Source organism: Trachemys scripta, chromosome 6, assembly GCF_013100865.1.
Source record: "Trachemys scripta elegans isolate TJP31775 chromosome 6, CAS_Tse_1.0, whole genome shotgun sequence".
NCBI classification, from domain to species: domain Eukaryota; kingdom Metazoa; phylum Chordata; order Testudines; family Emydidae; genus Trachemys; species Trachemys scripta.
The window spans coordinates 67,274,635-67,292,021 of NC_048303.1; the positions used below are offsets into that span (position 1 = coordinate 67,274,635).

At 42.2% G+C, this 17,387-nt stretch overlaps 1 protein-coding gene across 1 annotated transcript in view; it reads left to right on the top strand.

Moving 5' to 3' along the window:
* APC (APC regulator of WNT signaling pathway) overlaps positions 1–17,387 on the top strand; it is a 162,455-nt gene that overhangs the window by 77,904 nt on the left and 67,164 nt on the right. Inside the window, exon 6 of the mRNA XM_034774164.1 lies at positions 9,001–9,114. Coding sequence (XP_034630055.1) covers positions 9,001–9,114 — 114 coding nt within the window. The remainder of the gene's footprint in view (positions 1–9,000; positions 9,115–17,387) is intronic.

The window sequence follows — 17,387 nt, forward strand, 5'->3', positions numbered from 1 at the left end:
CCGCCAGAACCTGCCGTAACGCTGCGGTTCTGGCGGAACCCAACTGAGAGTGCCAATTCAGGACAAATCGCTTAAAACAGGGCAGTTACAGCCCTAGGTTGCAATAATGATCTGTATGGTCCCAGATTATATCAATAACGTCACACCAGGATCCTGAGTTGTTACCTCCTGAGTGCTAACATGATCAGGGAGAGTAAGTGAACAGTGCCTCAACCAGAGAGGGTGTGCGTAGCTCAGGATACATTCTGTAACCTATGCAGAGGAAGAACAGTGGTTCAGCTTTGACACGTGCTGGTATGCAAGAATTGTTCACTATAATAATTTTCTTTTAAAGTCTTATTGTGCTCTTTCTGTTTAGAGCACATTAAAATCACTGTCCCTGCTCCTTGACTGTCTTCCAGTACCCTCTGCTTAGTTGGAAGAAAAGACACTGCTTTCAGTGTTGGAGGCCAGATAAATCAGAGGATTACAAAATGGAACACCCAGTTTTACTGTTTCTGAATCTTCCCTTGTTAGTTTGACTTTAAGCAAATAATCCTTATATTCCAAACGTACAATTGATTCTCCATGCCTTCTCTTCTTTTTTATACTGCATCCTTTAAGATCTCAAATCATCTTTTCATTTGCTGTCTCAAGAGCCTAAACTAAAGATGTTAGCAGTCTTGTCATTGTTGCCTACTGAGTGATCTGGTTTCTTATTTATCATTGTTCATTGGAGATCTGGAATGTTTGTCCAGAGTACCCATGATTTTAGTTATCATGTACACAGTGTACTATACTTAAGTGGATTAGTTGAAGAAATATCTCATGAAGGTGCTAGCAGTCAAAATTCCATTGTTATCCATTAGACAGATTATCTCTTTGGGGCAAGTACCTGGCACAGAGGGACTCTTTTAATGGAACTCAGATATACTTGAACTCCAACAAATTGCCTGCCATTGTACAAAATTTAGAAGATTTAGTCTCTGCTCCAGATTCTTAAACTATATTACAGACATTACAGTCCAAATATAGCATTGTATAAATGCAAGAAATATAACATTAAAACTAGGGCTGTCAAGCGATTAAAAAGATTATTCATGTGATCTTTTTAATATAAATATTTTTGGATGTTTTCTACATATTCAAATATATTGATTTCAGTTATAACACAGAATACAAAGTGTACAGTGCTCACTTAATAATTATTTTTGATTACAAATATTTGCACTGTAAGAAAAAGAAAAAGTATTTTTCAATTCACCTAATACAAGTACTGTAGTGCAATCTCTTTATCATGAAAGTTGAACTTACAAATGTAGAATTATGTACAAAAAAAAAACTGCATTCAAAAATAAAACAATGTAAAACTTCAGAGCCTACAAATCCACTCAGTTCTACTTCTTGTTCAGCCAATTGCTCAGACAAGTTTGTTTACATTAGTGGGAGATAATGCTGCCCACTTCTTGTTTACGATGTCACCTGAAAGTGAGAACAGGATTCGCATGGCATTGTTATAGCCAGATTTTTACTTGCCAGATGTGCTAAAGAGTCATGTGCCTCTTCATGCTTTGACCACAATTCCAGAGGACGTGTCCATGCTGATGATGGGTTCTGCTCGATAACTATCCAAACAGTGCAGACCGACTCATGTTCATTTTCATCATCAGATGCCACCAGCAAAAAGTTGATTTTCTTTTTTGGTGGTTCGGGTTCTGAAGTTTCCACATCAGAGTATTGCTCTTTGAAGACTTCTGAAAGCATGTTCTACACCTCGTTCCTCTCAGATTTTGGAAGGCACTTCAGATTCTTAAACCTTGGGTCGAGCCCTATCGCTATCTTTAGAAATCTCACATTGCTATCTTCTTTGCATTTTGTGAAATCTGCAGCAAAAGTGTTCTTAAAATGAAGAACATGTGCTGAGTAATCTGAGACTACTATAACATGAAATATATGGCAGAATGTGGGTAAAATAGAGCCGGAGACATACAATTCTATCCAAAGAGTTCGGTCACAAATTTAATTAATGCTTTATTTTTTTAACAAGTGTCATCAGCATGGGAGCATATCCTCTGGAATGGTGGCCAAAGCATGAATGGGCATACAAATGTTTAGCATATCCTGCACTAAAATACCTTGCAATGCCAGCTACAAAAGTGCCATGTGAACGCCTGTTCTCACTTTCAGGTGACATTGTAAACAGGAAAAGGGCAGCATTGTCTTCCGTAAATGTAAACATACTTGTTTGTCTTAATGATTAGCTGAACGAGAAGTAGGACTGAGTGGACTTGTAGGCTCTAAAGTTTTGCATTATTTTGTTTTTGAGTGCAGTTACGTAACAAAAAAATCTACATTTGTAAGTTGCACTTTCACGATAGAGTTTGCCCTAAAGTACTTTATGAGGTGAACTGAAAAATAGTTTATCATTTTTCTAGTGCAAATATTTGTAATCAAAAATAATATAAAGGGAGCCATGTACACTTTGTATTTTGTGTTGTAATTGAAATCAATATATTTGAAAATGTAGAAAAACATCCAAAAATATTAATAAATTTAAATTGGTATTCTGTTTAACAATGCAATTAAAACTGCGATTAAAGTTTTTAATCACAATCAGTTTTTTTGAGTTAATCGCATGAGTTAACTGTGATTAATCGACAGCCTTATTAAAACGATATACATTGACATATATGATTGAAAACCTTTATGTAGTTTGATTATTTTTTTTTAATGAAGCTTCACGTATAGTGAAATTTGTTCTGTGGAAAAAGTATTTCTTCCCTACAGGCAAGTAAATAAAATATATGGCACAAGATATTAGATAACATTGTATTAAAAGGTTAGAAAAGTACATTTTAAATTTGGCTCTATAATTATCAGTAAAAACTATATGAATGCCTTAGGGTAAAGAATTCCAACACATTCCAATATCCTGGAGTTAGGATAAATCTGAGATATACTGAAGAAACAGAATTGAAGAGAGGCCAAAGTGTGTGTGCAACATACGAGATGGAATATAAACTTAAATTTGGCAAATATAAAGTTTTGAGATGCATCTCAAGCAAGTAAGGCCTTTTTTAAAGTCTTTTATAATGTGTAAATAGGCAAATCATATACACCTGTACCCCGATATAATGCGGTCCGATAACGTGAATTCAGATATAACGCGGTAAAGCAGCACTCCGGGGGACGGGGCTGTTTTACCTCGTTATATCCGAATTCGTGTTACCGCAAGCGGTTCTTCTGTGCCATCCTCCTTCTCCCCCCCCCCGTTACTTGCTGCAGCGCTCCCCAGGGCCCCCCTGCGTCAGCTCACCTCCGCTCCATCTCCTCCCACGAGTGCACCGCAGCTCCGCTTCTCCCCCCTCCCCTCCCAGGAGGAGGAGGTGGAACAGAGGTTAACTGGGGCAGGGAGCGGTTCCTTTGCGCACCCTCTCCCCCCCTTACTTGCTGCGGCCCCCCTGCCTCAGCTCACCTCTGCCTCCGCCTCCTCCCACGAGCGCACCGCTCAGCTCCGCTTCTCCCTCCCTCCCAGGCTTGCCGCGCAGAACAGCTGATTGGCGCAGCAAGCCTGGGAGGGAGGGGGGGAACGGAGCTGCGGCACATTCGTGGGAGGAGATGGAGCGGAGGTGAGCTGGGGCGGTGGGGCGCCCCCGGGGAGGGCTGCAGCAAGTAACGGCGCAGAGGAACCGCTCCCCGCTCCAGCTCATCTCCACCACCTCCCCTGAGCATGCTGTCGCTGCTCCGCTTTCTTGCTCCCCCCCTCCAGGCTTGCCGGGCCAAACAGTTGATTGGCGTGGCAAGCCTGGGGCGGGGAGAGAAGCTGGGGCGGGGAGCGCTAAAATCGGTTCTTCTTCCTACCCCGGTGTAACGCGGTCTCATCTATAACACGGTGAGATTTTTTGTCTCCCGAGGACCGCGTTATATTGGGGTAGAGGTGTACCAAATTTCTGCCCAGTACAATATTTTTAAAAAGCTATATATTAAAATGCTAAAATGAAGAGCCTAGGACATATCTTTCCACAGAAATACTCAATGGAGGTAGTTTGTGGGACAGAGAACTTCTCCCGGATCTCCTTCATAATGTGGTGGTGTGGGATGGTTATCCCATCAAGAAGCAAGGTTTGCTTCCATCTTCCACCATGCTAAATGCTTCAGGCTTCCACCCAGAGGGATCCACCAAAGGCTGGGACCCTTGATGCTGACTCGAGGTTATCCCTAGTTCAACACTCAGTATCCTGATTTACTCTAATCCTGGATGTGCAAAGCTTCCCTTGCATACTCCATGATCCCTTTTCAAGGATTTATTTTCCCTAGTAGAAGGGGATGCGTCAAGGCTGAATCCCCACTCTGGCACTTCGGGTGCAGAAGGTGGAGGGCCACTCCAGGCTTGTATTACACTCCCAAGGTTACAGCTTTTCTTTGACCTTGGCTTGGTAAACACTGTCAGCACCCAAATTTAAAAAGCTCTCTTGAAATCAGGAAGGAGCACTTGGGAATTCCTTCCTGTGGGGTACCCTCAAGCCTTTTTACCCACCTCCAGGGAAGAGCTGAGAAAGAAGAAGAAGAAAAAAAAAAAAAAAAAGGAAATTAGCTGTTGCCACCAGCTAATTAAGCAACATATGCACAAACCTCATAGGACATCAAAAATCCAATTCTGTTCTTAAAAAGTAAATTTTATTAAAAACAAAGGGAAGAAAATACATCTGGAACTTAGGCTTTTGCTAGATTTTAAAGGAGCAATTCCAAAAATTAAGCACCCAAAATAGCTTTCTTGGGGGTTCAGATTGAAGGTTACAAGCAAAACAAAAGCATCTGGGGTTAGCACAGAGGAGATCCACAAGCCAAAATAAAGAAATAAACCTGATCGCGTCTATTTAAACATTCCCTGTCCACTGATTTTTTTCTAGGTATGTAAGATGATTTTTCATACCTGGTTCAAGCCTTACACAGCATTCCTGCTTATAGCATTGCTGTTCTGTGTCTCCTTCTCCGGAGAACAACAGACAAATGGGAATGTTTTTTCCCATTTTAAAAAGTTCTAACCTTCCCATTGGCTCTTTTGGTCAGGTGTCCACTCCTTTTCTTCTACCTGTGGGCTTGTTAACCCTTTACAGGTAAAGCAAACGGAGAACAGCCACCAAGAGGGATTTTATAGCTAACTGGCTGGCTAGGTGTTCATAAAAGGGAGCTACCTCTTTCTCTCCTCCCCCCCCCCCTTTCATTTATTACAGGATGCATCCTAGCATACTCAAGGAGCTGACTGAGGAGATATCTGAGCCAATAGTTGATTATCTTTGAAAAGTCAAGGAAGACAGGAGAGATTCCAGAAGACTGGAAAAGGGCAAATATAGTGCCAATTTATAAAAAGGGAAATAAGGGCATCCCAGGGAATTACAGACCAGTCAGCTTAACTTCTGTACCCAAGAAGATAATGGAGCAAATAATTAAGCAATCAATTTACAAACATCCAGAAGATAAGGTGATAAGTAAGAATCATCACGGATTGTTGTGTCAAAAACAAATTGTCAAACCAACCTGATAGCTTTCTTTGACAGGATAACAAGCTTTGTGGATGGGGGGAAGTGATAGACATGGTATATCTTGACTTTAGTAAAGCTTTTGATACTGTCTTACATGACCTTCTCATAAACAAACTAGGTAAATGCAACCTAGATGGAGCTACTACAAGGTGGGTGCAAAGCTGGTTGGAAAACCGGTCCAGAGAGTAGTTATGAGTGGTTCACAGTTATGCTGGAAGGGCATAATGAGTGGGGTCCTGCAGGGATCAGTTCTGGGTCTGGTTATGTTCAATATCTTCATCAGTGATTTAGATGGCATACAGAGTACACTTATAAAGTTTGTGGAAGATATCAAGCTGGGAGGCATTCTAAGTGCTTTGGAGGATGGGATTAAAATTCAAAACGATCTGGACAAACTGGAGAAATGGTCTGAAGTAAACAGGATGAAATTCAATAAAGACAAATGCAAAGTACTCCATTTAGGACCGAACAATCAGTTGCACAGATACAAAATGGGAAATGACTGCCTAGGAAGGAGTACTGCGGAAAGGGATCTGGGGCCATAGTGGACCACAAGCTAAATATGAGTGAACAGTGTAATGCTGTTGCAAAAAAAGCGAACATCCTTCTGGGATGTATTAGCAGGAGTGTTGTAAGCAAGACATGAGAAGTAATTCTTCCGCTCTACTCCGTGCTGATTAGGCCTCAACTGGAGTATTGTGTCCAGTTCTGGGCGCCACATTTTAGGAGGATGTGGACAAATTGGAGAATGTCCAGAGAAGAGCGACAAAAATGATTAAAGGTCTAGAAAACATGACCTCTGAGGGAAGATTGAAAAAATTGGGTTTGTTTAGTCTGGAAAAGAGAAGACTGAGAGGGGACATAACAGTTTTCAAGTCTATAAAATCTTGTTACAAAGAGGAGGAAGAAAAGAAGTGGGCTTAAATTGCAGCAAGGGAGGTTTAGGTTGGACATTAAGAAAAATTTCCAATCGGTGAAATAAATGGCCTACGGAGGTTGTGGAATCTCCATCATTGGAGATTTTTACAACCAGGTTAGACAAACATCTGTCAGGAATGGTCTAGATAATACTTTAGTCCTGCCACAAGTGCAGGGGACTGGACTAGATGACCTTTCAACTTTCGAGGTCCCTTGCAGTTCTGAGATTCTATGATTAAATTATCAGAGGGGTAGCAGTGTTAGTCTGGATCTGTAAAAAGCAACAAGGAGTCCTGTGGCACCTTATAGACTAACATGTATTGGAGCATAAGCTTTCGTGGGTGTATACCCACTTCGTCAGATGCATGTACATGATGATTGTTGCGAAAGCTTATGCTCCAATACATCTGCTAGTCTATAAGGTGCACAGGACACTCTGTTGCTTTTTATGATTAAATTGATTTTCTTGCAGGCTTTTATTTTTTGTCCATTTTCAAAAGATCTGTAATTTTAAGTCTACATTGAGATGTTTAAAACTAGACTTGCTTGATGCCCTAAAGAATATACTGCATGGGACCACCTGTAGCCTTATTGATGGATTGGTGATTGATTAATCCATAACCAATATTAATCAATCTTTTAGAGCGCAGTGGTCAATAAACGTTCAGTCACCTGAGGGCTAATGCAGTAGGAATATTGGTATCATTACGATTAGAAGAAGAGTCCCTAGAACAGGAGTGGGCAAACTACGGCCCAGAGGCCACATCCAGCTCTCCAGACATTTTAATCAGGCCCTCAAGCTCCCGCTGGGAAGCAGTGTTGGGTGCTTTCCCCGCTCCGGCGCTTCAGCCAGAGAGTAGGGTCAGGGTCTTGCCCCACTCCGCATGGCTCCTGGAAGCAGTGGCATGTCCCCCCCTCTGGCTCCTATGCATAGGGGCACACGAGGCTCCGCACGCTGCCTCTGCCCCAAGCGCCGCCCCCGCAGCTCCCATTGACTGGGAACTGCAGCCAATGGTAGCTGCAGGGGTGGCGCCTGCAGATGGGGCAGTGCACAGAGCTGCCTGCCGCACCTCCGTGTAGGAGCCAGAGGGGGGACACATGCTGCTGTTTCTGGGAGCTGCTGGAGGTAAGTGCGGCTCAGAGCCTGCCCCCCTGCCACCCTCCTACCCCAGCCTTGATCTCCCTCCCATCCTCCCAACCCCTCTGTCCCAGCCTGGAGAACCTCCTGCATCCCCAACCCCTTATCCCCAGCCCCACCCCAGAGCCCGCACCTCCAGCCGGAGCCCTCCCGCACCCCAGCCCCCAATTTCATGAGCATTCATGGCCTGCCATACAATTTCCATGCCCTTGGGCCAAAAACTTTGCTCACCCCTGCCCTATAAGCACATGAGAAACCATTGCAATTTATCACAAATCCACTAAGCAGATAAACAATCCCACAACCATTGAATACAATAGAACACACAGAGAGAGAGTGTAAAGTGTTGAGTCCTATAACTGGCATTACTCACATCTCGCAGGTCCTGCTGGGGGTCCATGGAGTGGCAGTCATCATCTTCCTCCTCCTCCTCCTGTGGTTGTCATCCTGGCTTCCCTCCCTTTCCCCTCTTCCCCTTTCCCCCTTCCTTCCCCCCCCCCCCCCCATAGGAAAACTATTTGCCTGCTAAGGCTCATGCATATGCATAAGGGTTGCAACTCCTTTTCTCTTATCCATACTTCTACACCCCACTAATTTAGGGGTGCCCCATTTCTCATTGGCTATCTCCTTAGTTTCTCATTCTCATTAACATCTCTGTCAGAAAGTTACCATAGCAACTAGAGGTTATTACAGAATCCTTCAAAATGTTACTGTTTGGCATCTTGTGGTATTAACTGGCACATTGCAGCATATTTTCAGGTCTGTTATTAATAAAATAATATACTCTTCAATCTTCATTTTCTTCATTGAACTCTCACTTCCAGAACATCAGCACTTACCCAATCTTTTACTATAATATTACCCTTTACTGGTACACAATTACTTTAGTCTTGCCAACCTGTTTCATGCCTAAGACCTAAGTTGAATATATCACAGGCCTGTAGGCCCCGTGTTATAACGTTAATTAATACTTGTATTTCACCTCTAGATCCTAAGTCTACTTAATATCTTTTATTCTTGGGGTATGAGCTTGATAATCTACTGCATCTAACAATACTGTAGTAAAAGTACCTGTATTAGCAGAGGTTGATTGATAAGTACAAAGAAACCCCCCCCCCCCCCCCCACTTAGAGAGCTTGCAGAATAAGTCTTCTGGTGGTATGCTGATTTACATATGCTGGTGTCTGAATCCTCCTTGCATGTTGTGGTGTGGTCTTTTGTTTAGACGATTTACAGGAAAAAAATCTATCCATTGGATAGTAGCGTGTATCCTTGTTGATAACCAATAACGTTTTATTTTAGTGTTCAGTTTTTGTCTAAATTTATGAAGTTCCAGTATGAAATTAATTGTTCTGCATTTGTTCAGGATAGTTTTTATCCAGAAATGCTTGCTAAAATGTCTTTTCCATGTTTGGATTCCAGTTCTCTTTGCAAACAGACATGACGAGAAGGCAATTAGAATATGAGGCGAGGCAAATCAGAGCTGCCATGGAAGAACAATTAGGTACTTGTCAGGACATGGAGAAGCGGGCACAGGTAATGTAACTTTTTTTTTAAACTAGGTTTTACTTTTTAAAATTAAACTGAATAGAATGGGTTATCCTTTTGATTTTATTAAATTATTGGTGATTGTGTCTTTGAAGTGTTTATGAACATAGCACAGTGTCTTAGAGTTTTTCCATGTAGAGAACTTTTTAAATATAAAAATTGGTATCAAAACGTGTATTGTACAGAATCCCTGCTCTCTACAGTAAATGAGCAAATATCCCTCTACTGGATTAGTAGAAGACTTAGGAGCAGTTCTGAGAACTTCAGAGGTAGAAAATCCCTCCAAAAGGGGAGTATTTTTAAATATTGGTTAACGAGTATTATAACTGTAATTTTATTTAGCATGTGTCTGAAACTGCCTTTTTTCTATTGTGCTTTACTGTCTTCTTTTAGTATGCATAATTGAGTTTAAAATAAAATCCCACTGCTTTTGTTAAACTGTCACTAAAGTACATGTATAAAGGGCTAATCATTAAGTCCAGATGAACCAACAAAAATATACTCATACTCACTATACCCATAAATCCCTGTTTGCTCCAGCAAAGGGTGGTTTTGCCTTCATGAATGCATGAAGAATTTTGCAAGCAGACCATTTCACCCATATTTGAAAATAGAACCGAAAATGGAGCTATGTGGAACCAGAAATGGAAATTATCAATTGCTGACTGCTCATGCAGACTACTGTCACTATGTCAATGTTGGATAACCTTCATAATTCATTACCACACAGTTCCAAAGCATTAAAGTAAATAACTCAGCAGAATAGCATGCTTTCTTGTGACTGAAAGTTTTATCAAAATGAATTAATCAAAATAATATACTCTCCAATCTTCATTTTCTTCATTGAACTCTCACTTTAATACAAAATATATATGAAGTAATTTTAATTAGTTGAGTGTCTAATTATTTTTAAGAAGCTTTTCATAATGAAACAGGTAAACGAACTAGTGGGACTTTCCTAGTATCCCTGGTTTATGTAAAATTCATTTTTGGCAACATAATCTGTAGTTTCTCATTTTAGGACTCAGTCTTTCAGGTGTGTAGATTAAGGCTGTAGGAGAAAGCAACGTTGAACCGCCAGCAAAAGTGTTAAAAAGAATCCTTTATTACGCACACTTTGGTACAGTGAAATAAGCTGAGTGGGCACTGTAGCCTGGATGCCCAGCTTTTATGGGCACTCAAAAGAGCCACTTCTACTGTTTGAAATAGGAGTAACTGATGTATTTAAAATGGGATATGATATCCAGTCACTGGTTTTAACCTTTAAACACTCTGCCTCTCTCTTCTCTCCCCCCATTCCCCAACTGTAGCTGTATTACTTTGAAAGGATGTTATCTCTAAGTAGCTACCTCCTTATATGTTCTGTTTTCTGCTGGGAATTAACATAGGTAGATCTTAGTTCATGAGACCCTTCAAAAATGTTCAGTGTCCTGTTGATTGTAATCACAGCACCATCCTTATATTTCTACAAAATTCAGAGAAAGAATGGAAGACATGTATGTGTGCAAGAAAACTATAACTTTCTTCTGAACATGAACTCTAGCTCATCCTGGATTTTTCATATCAAGGGTAGAAATTATGATATTAAAAATGGATAAAAGTTAACTGGTTTTCAGATAACTAGGAGTAAATTGACATGTTGAAAGTGAACTCTTTGTACATTAGTTCACCACAGTGTTCAAGTAATATAAACTAGGCTATTCATATTGTAACTACAGTGAACTCATATATTCTGCAACTTTCGTTCTGCTCCACAGTTTTCTAAGCTTTCAATGTCTTCTGTCAGAATGTATATCTGAAGCAAGCACAGACAGCTCCATAGCAAATGAGAGAGAGGAGGTGACTATTAAGGGACTTGAAAGTGAAGATAATCAGCTTATGTTTGATGCAATAGAAAATGGGGGGAGTCAGAGGCGGGATTCAAAGAAAGGGGTGATGTGGTCAAAGCAGTGTGCTTAAGAAAATTATTTTTGCAGCAGCATTCTGAATAGATATGATTGGGCCAAGAAAGCATTTGTGAAGGCCAGAGAAAAGGATGTTGCAGTAATCAAGACCTGAGATGATGAGAGCTTGGAAGAGACTTGTAGTTGTGTGGATGGATAAGAAAGGCTGTGTCTTAAAGATGTTAAGCAGAAAGAATTGGCAAGATTTAGACATAGCATGCATGTGAGGACCCAGAGAGAGGTCTGTGTCAAAATCAATGCGCAGTTGACAGGCCTGAGTAAAGTGATCAAAAAATGAGGTGGCAAGTAGGGTTTGGGTGGGAGTTTAGGAGCTCTGTTTTAGCCATGTTGAGTTTAGCAGAAGCTAAATACACCTCTATCCCAATATAGGGCGACCTGATATAAGGCAGGTTCGCATACAAGGCAGTAAAGCTCTGACACGCTGCTCTGAGCAGCGTGTTAAGGGTGCCGGGTCAGGCCGGGGCCGAGAGGTTGGATAAGGGGCAGAGGGTCTCAGGGGTGGTCAGGGCTCCCCCCCCCGCCCAAGGTCTGGGAGGCAGGAGCTGTGGGGGGGGCACTTTTGGGGGCCCCAGAGTCCCAGAGTGGGCCCTGGGTATTAGCAGGGGGCCGGGAGCAGCCCACTCTGCTTCCCTCACCCCGGCCCCAGCCATGCCCCTCGGGGGAGGGGGTTTGGGGGTAGGGATCCACCATGCACTCACCGGCAACAGCGGAAGCGGAGCAGCCCGGCTCCAGCCCGCTCCACTCTGCCACCTCCCAGACGCGGCGCTCCGCTTCCCGCCTCAGGTGAGTACGGGGGGCCGTCCTTTCCCCAACCACCCGGCACTCACCTGCAACGGGAAGCGGAGCACCGCAGCTGGGAGCTGGCAGAGTGGAGCGGGCTGGCCACGTCGCTCCGCTTCCCACTGCAGGTGAGTGCAGGACCTTTCCCCAGGCGCACCCCCAGCGACGCGGCTGGGGCCCGGGCAAGGCAAGTGGAGCAGGCTGGGGCCGCGTTGCTCCACTTCTCACCGCAGGTGAGTGCGGGGAGGCGTTCTTTCCCCACTCACCGGCGACGGGAAGCGGAGCTCCACGGCTGGGAGCTGGCAGAGTGGAGCGGGCTGGGGCCAGGCTGCTCTGCTTCCTGCTGCTACCAGTGAGTGCCTGTCGGGGTGGAGGGTGGGGATGGGGGTCGGAGAAGTCGGGGGACGGGGAGCGGGGGGGTGGGGTGGGGGGGGGGGTCCTGGAGGTGATTAGGGATCGGGGTCTCTGGAGGAGGCAGTCAGAGAACAAGGAACAGGGAGGGCCAAAGCAAGTTCGATATAACTCAGTCTCACCTATAACGGTGAGATTTTTTTTTGTCTCCTGAGGACCGCGTTATATTGGGGTAGAGGTGTATCCATGAGGAAGTGTCAGAGTCAGGCTCAGAGTTTGGTTTTGACAGACAGAGCGAAAGAGGTACATCTGTGAATTACACTGGTCTACAATTTTTGAGAAGTCGTCTGCTTCAGAGATAAAATGTGCTATTTGTTATGTATTTTGATGTGCTGAATTCAAATATGACAATTAAAACAACTGATTGGCTACTGTTTCTAAGATATTTAAGTTTTTACATTTTGTGTCTATGTATATTGTGTAGATAGTTTTAATCATAAATTGTAAACCTAGGTCTTTTCATGTTTATGGTTGCTTTACATGATAATATTTCACATGTCCTGTTTATGTAATACTTTAAAAATCAGCAAAAGGGTTATATAAATAAAATTTATTATGAAACAAAAGGCAAAAAACTATTCTGTACATAGTTTAGTCCTATTCAGTGTCTACTCGGCGCTTCTTGGCTTGTCTCTTGTATTCATTAAATGGAGCATCTCTTGTCACTGTCCAGCAATAGTCTGCAAGCATTGATGGGCTCCATTAGCCCTGATAGCGTTTCTCCATTGTTGCAATGTCCTGGTGAAATCACTCGCCGTGCTCGTCGCTCACGACTCTGCAGTTCAGTGGAATAAAATCTAGATGAGAGTGCAAAAAATGTATCTTTAGTGACATGTTGCATCATGGCTTTTGTATGCCTTGAGGAGGTTTTCCACCATCAACCTGTAGTTGTCTGCCTTGTTGTTTCCGAGAAAATGTATTGCCACTAACTAGAAGGCTTTCCATGCAGTCTTTTCCTTGCCACGCAGTGCATGGTCAAATGCAACATCTCAAAGAAGTTCACGAATCTGAGGACCAACAAAGACACCTTCCTTTATCTTAGCTTCACTTAACCTTGGAAATTTTCCACGGAGGTACTTGAAAGCTGCTTGTTTTGTCAATGGCCTTGACAAAGTTCTTTATCAGACTCAGCTTGATGTGTAAGGGTGGTAACAAAACCTTCCTTGATTCAACAAGTGGTGGATGCTGAACACTTTTCCTCCCAGGCTCCAATGACTGTCGGAGTGGCCAATCTTTCTTGATATAGTGGGAATCTCTTGCATGACTATCCCATTCGCAGAGAAAACAGCAGTACTTTGTGTATCCAGTCGGCAGACCAAGCAAGAGAGCAACAACCTTCACATCGCCACAAAGCTGCCACTGATGTTGGTCATAGTTTATGCACCTCAAAAGTTGTTTCATGTTGTCATAGGTTTCCTTCATATGGACTGCATGACCAACTGGAATTGATGGCAAAACATTGCCATTATGCAGTAAAACAGCTTTAAGATTCCACTGCTGTAGTCTGGAGCCCAACAGCTCTGCCTTACTCTTGAGTAGTTCCAAATCCCTGACAAGGTCATTCAGTTCATCTTGTGTTATGAGGTGTGGTTCAGAGGAGGAGGATGGGAGAAAATGTGGGTCCTGTGACATTGATGGTTCAGGACCAGAAGTTTCATCCTCTTCCTCTTCCTCATCTGACTCAAGTGGGAATGATTCTGGTGCATCAGGAACTGGCAGTCCTTCTCCATGGAGTACTGGGCGTATAGCTGATGGAATGTTTGGATAATGCACAGTCCACTTTTTCTTCTTTGACACACCTTTCCCAACTGGAGGCACCATGCAGAAGTAACAATTGCTGGTATAATCTGTTGGCTCTCTCCAAATCATTAGCACTGCAAAAGGCATAGATTTCCTTTTCCTGTTCAAGCACTGGCGAAGATTTGTTGCACAAGTGTTGCAGCATATGTGTGGGGCCCACCTCTTGTCCTGATCTCCAATTTTGCAGCCAAAATAAAGGTGATAGGCTTTCTTAACCATAGTGGTTATACTGCGCTTTTGTGATGCAAAAGTCACTTCACCACAAACATAGTAGAAGTTATCTGCACTGTTCACACAAGTACGAGGCATCTCTGCTCACTTTGGCTAAACAAAAATGTGTCCCTGTGCAAAATCAAATACTGACAAACACTGTATGATTTCTAGAGCTGATATAGGGCAATTTGTTCAGCAGAATGATGTAAGCTTCGTTATGATTGCATCATCCATGACTTCTAGGAATAACATGCAGCAATTCATATCATGTATGACGCAATACCAGCTTCAGATTGCATCATTAATTGTTCTGCCTAAAAAGCAAGTACTGTCCAAACCCAGTCATCGATTTATTCATAGTTCCAGTCAAAGATGTATTTGAGTCATTTCTGGTTTAAATTGAGATCCCTTCCCTTTATAACTCACTTATCCTCCGCCATTCCCAAGTCAAGGGTCGTATATAATGATCCAATAGCATATCTTGAAAACTAGAGCCAATCAACAATTTTAAGCATCATTTTCGTTCTCAGTGACCCAGAATTAGTAAAGTTTGACTACATTTATTTCAGAAGCATTTTGGCTGTAGAGCAGTGTTATCAGCATAAATGTAGTAGTTTAATTTGTGTTTGTGGATGATATTGCCTATAAGGTGAAGAGGGAGAAAAGAAGAGGACCAAGGACAGAGCCTTGTGTTACCCCCACAGAAAGTTGGAGAAGGAATGAGGAGGATCCTCCAAAGCAGTGGTTCTCAAAGCCAGTCTGCCGCTTGTTCAGGGAAAGCCCAGAGTGCCGTGATCGGCTGAACCTGCGGACGTGGCAGGTAAACAAACCGGTCCGCTAGGGGTTTTCCCTGAACAAGTGGCGGACCAGCTTTGAGAACTACTGCTCCAAAGGACATGCTGAAGGAGCAATTAGAGATGTAAGAGAATTTGGAGAGGACAGTCACAGAAGTCAAAGAAGGACAAGATCCAGAGTGCAATTTTAGTTCTGCTCATGTTTTTCTGAACATCTGAGAACTTTATACCCAAAAACAAAAACAAAACAAAAAACCCAAGAAAACAAAAAAACACCAACTTTGATCTTATAGTTGATTTGATTTTGTATGTGTGTCTTGACTCCTTCATATCCAGTGTGATTTCAGTGGAATAGTTGAGTTTTGTATCTAGACTCAGCTGGGTTCACAAATTGATCAAATAAAGGGTGATTTAAAAAGGACAAATTCTGAGTATGTCATGAGGACTCATCATTTTTGGCCTAAAAAAAAGGTTAAGAAAACCACCTGTCTTTCATAATCTGTTCTTTGTGCCTGATCTTTTCCCATTTTTTCCTTAACTTTTTCTTTCCTTTTTGTTTTGTCTTTTTTCCTCTTAGCTTTCCTACATCGTAAAACAGTAAACAAATGTAAAATGTCCTCTTATGATATGGGGAATATGGCTTTATATAGTACTTACATATTTTATTTATTTCATTGAAATGTTCTTTTTCCTTACTGTGATGGGAACCCCGGGGTACCACCTGGAACTGTGGGACTGCTGTGTCCCTTTAACTCTCCAGGCTGGGCTATCTCACAGAATGCTATGCCAGTAACAAGCAGCAAAACCCTTCCAAGCACTGATTACTCAGCCATCAGCATGTGGAGTCCCACATCCGGCTAAATTGCATGAATGTTCCCTGAGCCACTCATAAGTCATATAGAGAGAGGTACCAGCAAATCACCCCAGCTAGAAATATCCCATTTTACACTGCTCAAGACTCCATTGGACAGTGCAAGCTCATTAATTAGTTCGCCACTTTGTCAAAGGAAAGTGGACATGTGCCAGCTTTTGTAATCTGAGTTGAGATTCCCCCAAGCACTTCAAACACACAGTTTTAGATAAATATAAAACAGATTTATTAACTACAGAAAGATAGATTTTAAGTGATTATGTATAGCAGGCATAGAGATCAGAGTTGCTTACATCAGAATAAACTCAGTCTAAATTCTACAGACTAAGCAAGATTTGAATCAAGCAGTCTCTCACCCTAATAGATGTTACAGGCAGTTCACAGTTCTCAATACACATGCTGGATTCCCTTCCCAGCCTGTGACCAATCTCCCCAGGTCCAAGTCTTTGTCTTCCAGATAATCTTCCAGGTGTTGAGGTGCAGAGGAGAGAGGCCAAGTGATTATGTCACTGTTCCTCTTTTATACTTTCTTTGAGCTGCTAGAAAAATTCTTGGTGTGATGTGGCAGGTAAGGCAGCTGACATTGTGTACACCCCCTCTTCAAGAAGTCTTTGGGATAATGGATTCTTCTTGATGGGCCATCAACGCCTGTCTGGCCAGTGATAGTTGCCCCTTTGTTGCTACTGAAAGGCCACAGCTGTGGGCATCTCACAACATATTTCAGTAACACATATAGCAATACTACTTGCATCTGAAAAAGTGAGGATCTTGCCCATGAAAGCTTATGCTCCCAATACTTCTGTTAGTCTTAAAGGTGCCATAGGACCCTCTGTTGCTTTTTACAGATTCAGCCTAACACGGCTACCCCTCTGATACTTAAGCAATACTTCATAACTTCACATTCAGTGATAGTACATACAATTCAACAGGATATTAAGGTTCAACAGATCAAGACTTTTAAAATGATACCTCACAAGGCATGCATTGTACAAAACATATCATAAACATGTGACAGTGGTGAACATGGGAGATCCAGGGTGCTACTTTGAGGTGTGTCACATATATACATTTAAAAAAAACAGTTCAAATATTTGGAAGCAAGGGGCACTAATGCTTGCAAAACTTAAAATTAAGCTACAGGTATTTAAAATTAGGTTTTTAAAAAGTCTACACTCAAAACTATTTCATTGTTTCAAAACAAGAAACAAGATTATAGATTATAACATTTTACCTAAAACTTCATTAAAAGGACTTTAACAGAGCTATGCTGAGCTAAAACTACAGTAGAAACTATTTAGTTTTAGCTAGGGGTATATTGTACAAGTCATGGACAGGTCACAGACTGTGAATTTTTGTTTACTGCCCGTGACCTGTCCATGACTTACTGAAAATACCCATGATTAAAATGTAGCCTTATTCATAAGCACC